We start from the raw sequence: 15066 nt of genomic DNA on the forward strand, positions 1-15066 counted from the left end.
TCTGAGCTGATTCTCAGGAAAAGGTCCAATTTGTCCTATCCAGAGTCAGCTGACATGGTGGAGAGAGCAGCAGCCTTTCTATGGGAGATTGTAAAGAGCCAATCTAGTGCCTATTAGCAATGCTGTGTTTGGGGGATCTCTGTGGGACTGTGTGGATTTACGTAGATTTGTACTGTTATGCCAATAAAGGTTCCTGCTGCTGCAACTAGCAGACTCCCAACTCAAAGTCAGGAAGCCCAGAGAACAACTCAGAGAATCGGCATCCTCCTCCAAGAGGAAGCAGTTTTCTGTATTGGCACATACTGGGCAATTAACTCACAATTTATGCAGTCAAGGAGTGTTGGAAGGTGACAAGAGAACATGCAGAGAAGCAGTGGGCAGCTTCCTCCATGAATTAGTCTTTTGAGCATATAACCACCTTTTAATTATTTAACTGATTGTGCTTGAGCAGTCTAAATCTGGTAATCCCTGGCTTTCATTGCATCTTAGCTAGGTGCAGAACTGTGACTGGGAAGATAATTGGCTGTTAAATGAGGAGAGGTAACAAAGGGAAAGCCAAGTCAGCTATGGATTAGCCAATAACTAGAGACCTTGATGGTTTAGGAAATAGTTTATAATGGAACTAAGAATAATTGTTTGATTGAAGGTGGGGGAGAAAAGTGGAATTAATCTACCTCTTTAAGCAATGTCCAGTTAAAACACAAATGCTCAATTTTCCATTGGATCATCTAGGAAACAAAGGAGCAAGAGAAAGTGCAATTATCTGCACAGATAATATCACTTACCACGTCATCCTCATAGCCTCCTGCCAAGACCAAAGAATAGGCTCCGTCATTGCTCCTGCCATGAATACCTGCAACATGGGGCCGGTGGACACCAGACTCGCTCACCTGAGTGAAGAAATACCAACTCCCCTGCTTAGGAATGTGTCTGTGGCACTGGGCACTAATTCAGCACAGGTAAGTCCACGTGGATATAGCCAGTAACTGACAGACCCATGAGAAGGAGGGACAGAGCACTATCACTAATGGCCTTCAAGCAATTCCATCAGTTCCTAGCTACACTCATCACCTTGCTTTTGGAAGTCTGTGCAGCAAGCTGCACAAGTGCACAGTGAAATAAACAACCAATGTTGTTGCCACAATGAAGGGGTATTGCCCTTCACACTTCAGCTGACTAAGCTTGCAGGAACCTCAAGAGAAAAAATATCAAGAGTAGGACACAGAATTGCCATGCTTCAGAGATTATGGTCTCTTAAGATTATGAGTGAAAGAGAAGGAACTTTCCACCTGATTCTGTTCTCTCCCTCCAAGTTCAAGACTTTTTTTTTTTTTACATATTTGCTAATTTCAAGCATCTTTTACACACAGATATGGTTTCTCACCTGGACTCTAAACTTCCACATGGTCCCAACTAGAATCCCGGGGATTGGTCCATAATGGTTTGATGGAACAATGGTGCATTCCCTAGTGCGGCCCACACATGCCATGCCCTAAAAGTAAGTTTGAGAAGTTAAAGAGAAACCACCACAAATCAGCCCATGGCTCCACTGACCCAGTTTACATGCAGCAATGCAAGCACAGCTCAATCCTGGTTGCTTTTTCCTGTCAATGGGTGCAGCTAAACAAGTCAGGGATGCATCATTAACAAGACAGTTGACCCTAGAATTCTGGCTGCCTTCCCCATGAGGAGCCAGGATTATAACACAGCAGCATATTGCTGTGTGCAAACCAAGTCACTGCTGGGCACGGGAGAATATTTGATGTTGAAAAGGCAGCCACATTCAAGGAGCAGCCCATGGGTCCTCCCAGCTACGCACTCCATGACGCAAGAGGCAGTCCTGGCCCTGTGTGGTTTGCAAATAGATGTTTCCAAGGCAAGGCACTTATGGCTGACACTTGTCCTGTGCAGGCTACGGTGACTGCCGGTCTCCTTGGATGCTGACTTTCATGGTGAGTTTAGCACTGCAGGTCAGCAAGTCCAAGATACACCTACCTTGCCCCAGTCCCGCTGAGAGGAGGAGTTAGCAGATGCCATCTTAGATTTCTTCTTGCTTTTTTTGAGCTTCTCACCAGCCAGCACTACCTCGCTCGCATCATTGCGGCATTCTGGGCAATACCTAAGGCATGAAAGATTAAACAGGAAGCCAACATTGCACTTTTTTAAGGGGCATTTGGTTCTGATTCTGTTAAAATACAATAGCACAATTCCCCCCAAAATTACAAGCAATTCAAATTTCTTCAATTCTGAATGGAGAATCAACCTGATTGGCACAATAAAGCCAAGAGAAGACTTCCACCTCTACCACAGCCTTTTTTGAAAAACAGTTGCACTTTTAAGCATGCATATGCTGCATAAAGTTGGCAAAACAGAGAAAAGAGGCACAACTCAATAATCCTGCACTTGGTCTCCAACTACTAAATCCTCACCCAAGTAACAGCAGCCACCTAGGCCAAAACTGTCCACTCAAGCTGCCAGCAGCCCTCCAGGGATCCAGGCAGGGACCCTCCACAGCTCTCGCAGCTGCAGGTTCCAGCGGTTCAAGTCAGAAACTTGAGTATGATCCACATCCCTCCGCGTAGCTACACAACCATTCCCAACTCAGCTGCAGTAAAAGGAAAGGAAGGCAGAACCTGCCTGGAGTTCCAGACCTAAATTTGTTGTTATTAAGTGTCATCAATTTGACTCAGCTCTCTGAATTTCAAGGCTGTGCTTCCTTTATGGAATCAAGCCATCCCATATTTGGCAGAACCAACACAATCCACTGGAATCATGTGGAAGACACTTAATGAATTCCATGGGTTCAGCACGGTAACAACGCAGAAACACACTTCTACTGAGAGACATAGAGAAGGGAGGAGGTTGTTACACCAAGAATGGATCAGAATAGAGGGCCCTTCCTTTCAGGGTTTTTATTTAAGGATTGTGGCAGGAGAGTTCTGAGAGCATTTGTTTTGAATCCAGATCAGCAAGAACAACCACAAAAGGTGCAGTGCAGTGTTTGCACATGGGCTTCCTCTCTTGATTCTTCACCTTCAGCTACAATGGGCAGGGCCGATGTCACAGTTCAACAGCATCTGGGGGACACGTATGGTAGGCATGTCATGAGCAGAGCCCGTTGGAGCTGGGGGTCAGGAGGAAGCCCCCTCTAACTTACTATGTTTGTATTCCCCATCCGTGCCCTGAATGCACTCCATGTGCTGCTCTGCAGCATCAGGAAATGCCCAGGTCTGATTGGTACACAGTGTCAAGCCATTGTCTGCAGTACACGATCACGGACTGGCTAGGATTGCTTGGGGAATGGAATGGGGGGGTGGTCTCCAACACCCTGGGACTGGAGTTGGGGAGAGATGCCATCAGGCATGAGGGTAGGGTGAAGAGTTTTTTTCAAAGGGGAGGTGATTTCAAGCCTTGTGACTTTCAGGAAACTTTCAGCTCAGCACTACCTCCCAGTACCAATATGGGTCCCCACACTCTGGAGGCTCAGCTCAGGCATTCCTGGCGACTCACCAGTCCTCCTCCTCAGGTATGCAGCTAAGCGGAGGGTTCAGACAGTAGATGTGGAAAGCCATGTCACACTCGTCACACATGAGCTGTTTCTCGGGAGCCTCTTTCCCACCACACACGTGACAGGCACATATCCGGCAAGTTTTGTTGGGGTTGTCTTTACACTGTTTACACACTGGCCCGCTCTGCCCTGAAGAAATGGAAACACACAAACAGCGCCAAGTTGAATGGACAGCAGGCCACAAGAAGTGCTTGTTCTGAGCTGTCAGCTCAGTGCCAAAAGCAGGGGCAATGGGCACCAGTTCACATTTTTTAAAGGATTGTGACACTTCACAGAACATGCTATCTCAATTAAAACTCTATGCTTAGAGGTAGTGTAACTCCAAGGATCATCTGCTGGAAACAGAGGACAGGCTTCAGAGATCTTTTTGTCCGGACCCACAAGTTTGGCCAGCACGTGCTACCCTGCTGTGCAAGATGGTGGGCAGCCCCCTGAACTGAAGCAATAGGACTTACTTTTTATAGGACTTTCAGCAGTAAGGGGAATGGCACACCCGGGCTCTTCAATCTTGTAGATTTCCTCCACAAGCGTGATTCGGCAGTCGTTTAAGGTATCCCCAGCATCCCTGAAATGGAAGCATGTTAAGAACAACCCACACTGAAAATCAGAACCGGCAATTCAGCACATACCACAGTCCCCTTACCCGCTGTGATAAAGAAAACAATTAAGGGCAGAGACATGCAAGCTTTTCATCACAGTCAGAAGTGAGGTGGCTTGACGGAGGGTCCTGTCGTGCCATTCCCAACTCTGTTGTAAAACACAACTAAAACTCTGGAAAGCCTTTTGGCACTTCAGATAAAAAGGACTTATTTTAGCTTAAGTGGACGGGGTCCAGGAATGCTTAAGACAAAATCGCTTTTTGACTCCTTAAGGTGCCTCAGGACTCTGTTGTGCATGGGATTTACATGGCTACCACTCTAAGGCCTGCTGCCGTAAAATCAGATGCCTGCTCCTGTCTCTGGGCTGAGCTCCTCGGAGACAGAGGCATGGAGGATAGAGTGGCACAAGCAACCCATCTCTGGGGTTGGTCAGATGCAGCCCACACACGTGCACCACTTACCCGAGAACAATCTTAGCATATAATTCCTTGTAAGTCCTGGTTTCTCGTTTATGTAGGATCTCTGCATCGTACCAAAATCCTCTTTCCTTTGGATCATCAGGATTGTAATTCAGCATAACAATGTCTCCTATTTCTAGCTCCTCCCACTTCAAGATTGTCCTGGCCCGGGCACGCACATCTTTGGAGCTCAACTGGATGACACCATTCTCTGGATAGCTTGAAGAGGAGTGCGGAGAGATTAGGAATTCATCAAAAAGAAAAAGAGTAATTCAGCCCCACTCTCCATTAACCACTCAAAGTAATATTTTACTGATAATAAAACCACAGAAAATATTCTGGTCATTGTACAGAAACTGAAGTGAGTCCAAGCTCACAAGTTCAGCCGACAGCAAATGAACCCAACCCTCAATCCCTGGGCCGTGGACCGGTACATTTCCATGGCTTGTTAGGAAACAGACTGCACAGCAGGAGGTGAGCTGCATGTGAGCAAGCGAAGCTTCCTTTGTATGTGCAGACACTCCCCAGCGCTAGCATCATCGCCTCAGCTCCACCTCAGATCACCAGTCATTAGATTTGCATAAGAAGTGCGCAACCTAGATCACTCACATGCATAGTTTACAATAGGGTTCGCACCCCTATGAGAATCTAATGCCCAATGATCTGAGGTAGAGTTGAGGGGGTGATGCTAGCACTGGGGAGCAGCTACAAATATAGATTATCACTAGCACAGAGGTTTGACTGCACAGATACTAGAATAAATCAATTGCTTGACAGACCCATATTAAAACCGTATCAGTGAGTGGCAAGTGGCTATTAAGCTGCATCTAATCGCAGAAAAGCAAGCCTCAGGGATCCCACTGATTCTGCATTATGGTCAGTTGTATAATTATTTAATTATATGTTACAATGTAATAGAAATAAAGTGCAGAATAAATGTAATGCACTTTAGTCATCCCAAAACCATCTCTCCACCCCGATCCATGGGAAAATAGGTCTTCCACAAAACTCATTCCTGGTGCCAAAAAGGCTGGGGACCACTGGTCTGCAGGACACAGAATGCAAATAAGATGGCAAAAGGAAAAAAAACCTTAACAAATTCAAGACAAGAATCCAAATTCAAAACTATTTTCAGAAAGCTGCAAGATCAGAGTTTTACAACTGGTTTGCAAAGTCTGTCGTGATCAACGTTCAACTGCATGTGCTCCTACAGCGGACTGCCAAAGCTGCCCTTCCCATCCTTAGCTCCAATCCAGAAAAGGGGGCGGAGAGGGGAGGAAGTATGTCCTCTGCACAGTGGCCTTGGAATGACTTGAGAATAGCACAGCAGGTGTTGGGGACCTTGCTATGGGGCCACTCCAGAGCAGTCCAGGAGCAAATCCTCCTGCAGCTGATATTGCCACACAGATCATCTCAGATTAGGTGCTTTCAGTGGTGGTGTTTGCTCTAACTCTCAGATGGCCGGGGGGGACACGCTAAGAGCCAGATTCTATTTCAGATAAGTTTTTGTGCACTTCAATCCCATGGTTATTGCAGCTGAAGTCAAAGAAGATGGGGCCCAAAATACAAATCATGCCCACTATCTTGTTAAAGTTCTTCTTGCCAGTAACAAAGCTCTAAGAGAACCTTTTCTAACTCTGAAAATGGGAAAACCTGCACAAAAACTTGGAAACAGCCAAATATGATATGGTTTGGAGCAAGGGAATGGGCCCTTCTGGGGAGAGTCAGAGGGTCAGCTAGGGTCTACAAGGTGGCCATATCCAGTCCACAGGCCCAGGGATCCCCACCCCTGCTCTGCCAGAACACAGAGACACTTGTATGAGCTGGACACCCCGCTTGTGCCAGTCCCTTGCCCATGCACCACAGGCCTCTGCGGTACCCCCAGACTGCTGAAGATTGGGGGTCACTCAAACTATCTGGGGTACAGCATGGGGGGGTTGAACTTACAGTATCAAGCTGTCTACAATAGTACAAGCAGAAGAATTTCCTGCTAGTGCCAAGCCAGCACTGGGCGCAATTTACAGGCATTAAACCTGCATCACTGCAACCAGTTTAATGCTGCAGGAGGAACATTAAATTGGCTGCAGAGGAGCTGCTGGCAACAGGGAGCATTCTCTGCATTGCTCCTGTTTAATAGGAAAGATTAAGTTTGTTTGCCAGAGTTTCTTCCTGAAATTTGCTGTGAGTCTCCTGGTATAAAATCCCTGCTCAGAAAGTAGGTATTCCTTACAATGCCACCTGGAGGAGTATGTACAAGATGCTACGCACGCCTCCGTGGCAAAGCAAAATGCCAGGAAACCCAACAGCTTTGACTACTGTGCAGCACTGTAATAAACAGTAGTGGTAGTAAAATTCCTTCCAGCCTTGGAGCTGGGGAGGGGGCGAGGATTGTCATACAAGTGCCAGGACAAGCCGTGCTACTCTTCCAGCTCCACGCTTGGGAAAGCAGCTGGGCCTTGCTGGACAGCAACGTCCAACATACCCTAGTGGACAAACAAGGGCAAATCTGACTAAGTCCCAGCCACAATTGGCACTGCCAGGAGCCAAAAAAGTAGTTTAAAAGACTCACTCTTCATATTTCACATGATATATTATGTCCTCCTCAAGGACAGCTTCTTGCAGCTCAGGTTCTTCATCGCACTCCTTGCTGGCTGACTTTCCCTTCAGGGTCACATTGACAACTTGAGCTTCAAACCAGGCCCCCATGCTCGTGTCCCGGGCATCCACCAGCTCATTGATCTAAAAGAGAGTCAAACTACTGAGTTGCTGTCAGGAACACTAAGCTGGAAACAAGCTGTTTCAAAAAGTGAAATGTGTGAGTTGAGTGTGTGTGTGTCTTCAAGCAGAAGAAGAACCGAGGAGGATCATGCAATTCAACTCAATGCATCACTGGTGGCCGCCCTTTAAGACCCTTAGCACAGGCAACACTCTTCTCCCATCATAAAACACAACAGAAGCAGGTATGCCATCAATTTGCAGCACAACATAGATGCTGGCAGCTTATCCACCCAGATAAGATAGCTCTCATATTGTCTGACCAACATTTTTCTGTTTCTAACTTGCAGTACACAAACACTGCCCATTAAAAAAAGAGCTCTGCACTTCATACCCGAACCACCTCACCTTGTAGAATCCAAAGCCTGGGTCCATCAAGTCAGCCTGAGTCGCTGTGCTGGGCTGCGCCTCCATCTCCACAGCCCCTTCCCCATTATTGGAGCTTTTATCAGAGTCGCTCTGGCCTGAGCTGCAGCCAGAGTCCGTGTCCGAAAGTTCAGGGTCTTTTTCTTTGTTAGCCAGAGGCAGGAGGGCAGGGCTTTGCCTTACCAGCAGTTGAACAATGTCATTCAAGCCAACACTGTAATCAAACAGGGAGTGACCATCTTCCATCTGTAAAAGAACATAGTTGGGAGAAAGCCACCAATCTCATCAGGACAGTCAACAGCTATCAAAAAGATGCATTAAATTGCTGTACTTCACATATACTTGCAAGAGAAATCACCACGCCGGTTAGGTCAACTGCTTTAGCTTTCTCAGTTTTGACACCAGTTTTGCTTTCATGTCAGCATTTCTGTAAATAACCTTTAAAAAGCTAAAGCAAAAGGTTGTTCATGGTTGGTTATACCAAACTTAAGATGCCCAATTCCATTCCCATGAACAACAAAAAGTTTCCAGTGCATGATTGGCAACTTCAAGGGATGGAGACAAAACCTCTTAAGACTGTTTCCCAATCCCCCTTCTCCAGAGGCAAATCCAGGTGTCTGCACAAGCCTGTGGAAAAATATCTGATAGGTCGACTAAGTATATGCATTCAGAGTATTTCTACTCCATCCCTGCCCCAAAATTCTCCCAGAACAGCATACTCCATATCAGAGACAAGTTATCCCCTGCCTGCATGCTTACCATCTAAAAAATGCAAGTCACAAAAAGGGAAGAAAATCAAATAAAGCAAATGATCTTCAACAAAGCTGGTGAATGGCCTTGCTCGCCCATTCTGTCTCTCCCCCCACCCTCGCTGCAGCCCAGTGGACTAGCACTTCATGGGGCAATGGTCAGGGGAGAAGTCTGCTTGATGTTGGCCTTCACGAGAACTGGTAGAATGCCCTTGCTGCCACAATCATTTCCACAGCATGCCAGGGCAATGTGGTTCCACTGATGCCCACCTGAAGCTCATATTCCAAGTACATCATTTTTAAAGCTTACATTTTACACTCTGTTCTTCATGTGGACAGTCTTCCAGATCAGTAAAACCAAGATCATCTCCTACCCCTCAGTCAAAAAAATCTAAAAGGCTTACAATCTAAGAAGGACACAATGCAGCACCCAAAGAGCATAAAGAGGTAAAAGAAGGAACTTGGGCATCAGCTATTGATGTTATACAATTCTTAAGCCAGCCACTTATAATCTGTAACACTGCAGTGAATCAGGCCCAGTATTATCCCCTCAGACAAGCAACACCTCTCCACTGCCCAAGAAGTTTCCTTTCTCCTGGAAGACACAGTCTCCACTGATTTAAGAGACCAGTCTTTGTGTCCAAGAACATCAGTGTTTTCTACCTGACAGCAATCTGAAAAGTAGAACTGGCATCAGCAGGACACCAGCCTGAAATCTCCAGGTGACCCCCGCCCTCAGTGTTCCTTGCAAGATGCTGGAAAACTTTATAAATGTTGTTCCATATATTAAAAATAGATTCCTAGATTTTGAACTGTTCATTCTCACAATCCAATGAGGTAGATAAGCAGGTCACAATAGCTAAGACATTCTGAACAGCTGAGACATTCCCAGACATAAGTGAATCCACAGATAAGCTTTGGAACACAATTCTGTTCCAGACATATTAACCCAGTTCAGACCTGATTATCTTGGCCCAGTAAGCCCTGGATTACTTACCAGGAAGGAGCATTGTGCTTCTGTGCTTCCTTCTCTATTACAATAATATGGACAGAAAAATAGCCCTTCCAGATCACACCAGCATTCCAATCACAGTGGCCAACCAGATGTTCACAGAAAACTCACAAGCAGGACAGGAGTGCAACAACACACTCCTGTCTGTGGTCCCCACACCTGGTGTACCTAAGCATACTGTCTATGAGACTAGAGGTACTTGTAGCCACTAATCACATCTCCTCCATGAATTTGCCCAGTCTCTTTTTACAGTTATCCAAATTGGTGGTCACCACTACATCTTGTGGAAGTGAATTGTATAGTTTAACTGTGTGCTGTGCAAAGATACAAAAACTCTTTGGGACTGAACCACAGTTTCCTGTTGGTTCCAAACTGGAAAACTGGAGTTTAAAGTCAGGCAATAATAAACCCAATAACTATTCGTCTAGTCTTATTTTATGATTTGAAAGAAATAGGAAGCTATTGATTAATGAACCCACAGATGCTTTGCATCAGCACATGCAATCAAAAAGAACACACCAGAACAATATATCATTCCTAGTTCCTTGGACTCGCATTTGAACCATTCCACGGTCATCTTTTGTAAACTATATCACTGCTTCTTAGCAACACAGCACAATTCTATGTTTACTCAAAAGCCCACTTTGTTGAACAGAGTTTACCTCTTAGTGTGTTTAGGATCACATCTGAGCCCTTTGCATCAGAAAAATCCTCGTCTCACCAGGCCCACCAGTTGCATTAGAAAAATCAGAAAACGCAGTTTCCCCAAGTGCTTCTTTAGAGCAACTGGTGAGTCTATAAAATACATCACATACCCAAGGTCTTTTTTCCTGTGCCCCTTCACACTTCTCCACACTAGCTGGAGAAGAACAAATCATTTCTTAATGGGCTCCTGCCTTGCATGTCAGGATCACCCCAGAAGCCTCTGCACTACAGCTAGTCAAGGGCATGCTCTCATTTCCCAATGTAGAAGGCTCTTGCCAGCAAAGAATCCATGTGTGCTTGGACACAGCAGGGCAGCAAGAACAAATCAGCTTGAGAGTCAGCACTCCACACAGCCAAAGGAACAATCCATTTCTCAACCAAAGTAGTACGGACCCAATTTTTCTGCCTGGCAAACCAAAATATCTCAATACAGATTGTCCAGGAAAAGAAAGCAGAGACCTCATTGCCACAGGTACGTTCTGGGGGCACCAAGCAGTCTGCCTAGAGAGAAATCACTTCTTCCCAAAGTTGGCCATAGTTACACACACACAATGTTTCAGTCAATTTGCCAAGCAATTTGTTGTTTTACTCAATGTCTCACAGAATGAGAGTAACCAAGCTTCAAACCCTTATGTGCATTTCAAGACAGCCAACACCACATGCTGAATCCTTCTTCCATGGTTAGCTGTTGGTCCATTGCTGGGCAGCACCTCTTCCTTCCCAAGCACATCAACCCAAGGTAGAGCAAATTTCCCCACCTACTGGGCAGATGAGCAGAAAGCTGCAGCAACTTGCTTTCTTCTCCCTGGTAGAAAGAACACTTGGCTCCAAAGGGCAGTTCCCCAACAACTGCAGAGCTAAGAGGAAAGAGGGCACAGACTCACCCAGGCCAAAGCAACAAAAGCAAGAATCTCAGCAAGGAAAGGTCACCCTGGCCTAAACAGGATATACTATCTGCTTATGAGTCTACTTAAGCCTTGGAAAACTGACTCCTCTTCCTTAGCTCTCCATTCCCCTTCCCTTGCATAACTTCTCCTTTCAGTGTTTCACCTGATGACAGGACCTCTCTCTCTCTCCTTCTCTCATTGATATGGGCCACTTTGGAAGACAGCATTTGTGTAACAGTAGGATAAAATACTATAAGTAACGTCTGAATAGCAACTGCACAGTATCCAAACAAAATGAGATGAAGACACTAATACATATTTGAAAGGGTTTGCAACAGATTTAAACCATCACAAACAACTCCTCATTTCCCTAACAGTCTTGGTGGCAAATGGTGGATAACTCCCATACAGAATTCCCACTCTTGAAGGGAACAGCAACTGCAAACAAACAAAACAAAACCAAAACAAAACAAAACACTAAATGATCTTAAATTCTGAACAAAGCCAACATATAAGGTACTGGCTGGGTTCACACTTAACCCTAACCTATAACATGGGTCGTTGAACTCAGCTGTGCTAACCAACAATGGTTAGCCACAAACAACCCAGAAAAATAATGCACAGTGATGTGGTTTGTGTGACACACTGGGCTTATCATGACTTATATAACCCATGATGAGCCATTCCAATGTCACTCCAATGGCTTGCAGAGCATTGTCCAAACCTTGGTATCAAGTGTTTCCTGAGAGTTAAGCACCTCTTGTGTAATCCTTAGTTTGTTGTTAGCCCTTGCATAACCCCCAATAGACAGTTTAGGACAAGATGCCACAACCCCAATAGGGAATCCATATTCAAAACAGTGCCCACCACATTTCATGACTCACACTGAGCCCAGCATATGAAACATAGGCTAGTTACTGGATTGTGGACAAGGCTGCATAAACTGTGGATCATTGTTATATGTGATCATAGAACTCAGAACTTAACTAATGGATTGTTTAATCAGCTGCAGTGCAGAAGCACAGGGAGGTGTAAAAACCTCCAGCCCCTCTACATGACAGCATTACATTTCTGCAATGGTGTTTAAGATACAGGGAGGAAGCAAACAAACAGCCAAGAACTGAGAAAACCATGACTTGGTAAGTACCTATAGTGCTTCCTGAAAGAAGTCAGGAATGAACTGAAAGAGCACATGCCAGCACAGAGCATCACTTGAACAAAATCACTACATGGCAGTACAATTTGGTTTCTTTCTAACTAAAACTCACAAGCCGAATCTTGGATGAAACGGATTATCTGGACCCATTTCAGTCTGGCTTCAAACCCGGTTAGGAACTGAATCTGCCTTGGTCACCCTGTAGGATGACCTGTGAAGGGAGAGGGACAAGAGTGTGTCCCTGTTGCTTCTCTGGACCTCTCAGTGGCTTTTGATACCATTAACCATGGTATCCTTCTGGCTAGACTGGCCAAGTTGGGAGTAGGAGGCTCTGCTTGGCAGTGGTTCCACTCCTACCTTGCCAGCCGATTCCAGAAGGTGGTGCTGGGGGACTTTGGCTCAGCACCATGGCAACTCTGCCATGGAGTACTGCAGGGCTCCATCTTGTTGCCCTTGCTATTTAACTTCTACATGAAACTGCTGGGAGAGGTCATCCAGAGGTTTGTGCTGTGGAGTCACCGGTATGCTGATGACACACAGCTCTACGTCTCGTTTACATCTAATCCAGGTGAGGCAGTGGCTGCCCTGAATTGGTGCCTGGCCAAGATAATGGGCTGGATGAGGGCCAATAAACTGAAGCTTAATCGAAGTAAGACAGAGGCCCTGTTGGTGGGCGGTTTGGATCTTCAGGTAAGTGATTTTGGTCCTGTACTGGACAGGGTAGCACTCCCTCTAAAGGACAGGGTCTGCAGCTTGGGAGTGCTCCTTGACCCAGAGCTGTACATGGAAACCCAGGTGATGGCGGTGGGGAGGAGCGCTTTCCTCCAGCTTTGGCTGGTTCATCAGCTGTGTCCTTACCTGGATGAACACTGCCTTGCAACAGTGGTACATGCTTTGGTAACTTCCCGGTTGGATTACAGGAATGCATTCTATGTGGAGCTGCCGTTGAAGACGGTCTGGATACTTCAATTGGTACAAAATAGAGCCGCCAGGTTGCTGACGGGGACCGGTCATTATTCTCACATAACTCCAGTTCTTATCAGCTACACTGGCTCCCAAAGAAAGTCCAGGCCCAATTCAAGGTGCTGGTATTAACCCATAGAGCCCTAAACAGCTTAGGTCCGGACTACTGTAAGGAATGGCTATAAGCCCTCATGCCCCTTAATATCAGCAGGGGAGTTCTTGCTCTGGGAACCCTCTTTGAAGAAAGTACAGAGGGCATCTACCAGAGGAGGGTCTTCTCCGCAGTGGCGCCCAGACTATGGAATCTGCTCCGCAGAGAGGTCCGCCAAACACTGACATTATATTCTTTCCAGCACCAGGTAATGACCTTTTTATTTGATCATTATTTTAACAATTAATGTTTTTAGATGTTTTAGGATTTTATTTTCCCCCTTTTTCAGTCACATTTTATTGTGATATATTTTATATTGTTTTAATAATAAATGTTTTATAGTAGTTTTATATTTATTGTATTTTTTTAATATCTTCCAAGCTGTCCTGAGCACTAAAAGCAATAGGACAGGATATAAATGTATGTAATAAATAATAAATAAATCATACAAACTGCTTCAAAGAAGCCCATTGCCATGTTTATCATCACTTTCATCCTAAATGTATCATGCAATTGGGCCACCTAGCTACAGGTTTCAGTTTCTTGCAAACTTTTAGCCACCATTGGCATTTCCAACCCCTTCATGGATCACTGCCTTGTCATGGCAAAGGGGCTTGGGCATAATCAAGGATAAAAATGGCAGGTACCTAACAGAGGCAGAAGAGATTAAGAAGAGGTGGCAAGATTACTTTCTTCAATTTAAGCCTACATTTTGCAACAAGAAGCTCATGATCTGAACCACAGTCAGCTCCTGGTCTTCTTTTTACTGACTGTATAGACTCTATACTATATATTATACTGACTCTATACTATAGAGCTTCCCCATCTTTGGCTGCAGAGCACATAGTCAATCTGATTTCTGTGTTGACCATCTGGTGAGGTCCATGTGTAGAGTCATCTCTTGGGTTGTTGGAAAAGAGTGTTTACACAGAAGAACTATACAAGATTTTAACATCCCTGATAACCACAATGGGGTGGTCACAGACCTCGAACCAGACATCCTGGAATGTGAAGTCAAATGGACCTTAGGAAGTCTGAGCAACAACAAAGCTAGTGGAGGTGACAGTATTCCAGCTGAGCGATTCAAAATCTTAAAAGACGATGCAGTTAAAGTGCTACACTCAATATGCCAGCAAATTTGGAAAACTCAGTAGTGGCCACAGGATTGGAAAAGGTCAGTTTACATTCTGATCCCAAAGAAGGGCAATGCCAAAGAATGTTCAAACTACCACACCATTGCACTCATTTCACATGCTAGCAAAGTTATGTGCAAAATTCTACAAGCTTGGCTCCAGCAGTATGTGGACGGAGAACTACCAGAAATACAGGCAGGATTTTGAAGAGGCCGAGGAACTAGAGATCAAATTGCCAACATATGCTGGATCATGGAGAAAGCTAGGGAGTTCCAGAAAAACATCTACTTCTGCTTCAATGACTATGCTAACCCCTTTGATTGTGTGGATCACAACTAATTGTGGCAAGTTCTTAAAGAGATGGGAGTATCAGACCATCTTATTTTTCTCTTGGGAAACCTATATGCGGGTCAAGAAGCAACAGTAAGAACTGGACACGAAACCACTGTTTGGTTCAAAATTGAGAAAGGAGTTCAGCAAGGCTGTATACTGTCGCCCTGCCTATTTAACTTATATGCAGAGCACATCATGAGAAAGGCAGGGC

The 15066-nt window shown here is 45.3% G+C and overlaps 1 protein-coding gene across 1 annotated transcript in view; it reads right to left on the reverse strand.

The window, feature by feature from the left end:
- UHRF1 (ubiquitin like with PHD and ring finger domains 1) overlaps positions 1–15066 on the reverse strand; it is a 30828-nt gene that overhangs the window by 6004 nt on the left and 9758 nt on the right. The window contains exons 3-10 of the mRNA XM_044417553.1: positions 7749–8012; positions 7195–7364; positions 4629–4844; positions 4024–4133; positions 3511–3697; positions 1996–2119; positions 1385–1492; positions 786–890 (exon numbers count right to left, since the gene is read on the reverse strand). Coding sequence (XP_044273488.1) covers positions 786–890; positions 1385–1492; positions 1996–2119; positions 3511–3697; positions 4024–4133; positions 4629–4844; positions 7195–7364; positions 7749–8012 — 1284 coding nt within the window. The remainder of the gene's footprint in view (positions 1–785; positions 891–1384; positions 1493–1995; positions 2120–3510; positions 3698–4023; positions 4134–4628; positions 4845–7194; positions 7365–7748; positions 8013–15066) is intronic.

This window comes from Varanus komodoensis, unplaced genomic scaffold, assembly GCF_004798865.1.
Source record: "Varanus komodoensis strain SLA01 unplaced genomic scaffold, ASM479886v1 scaffold89, whole genome shotgun sequence".
Classification (NCBI taxonomy): domain Eukaryota; kingdom Metazoa; phylum Chordata; class Lepidosauria; order Squamata; family Varanidae; genus Varanus; species Varanus komodoensis.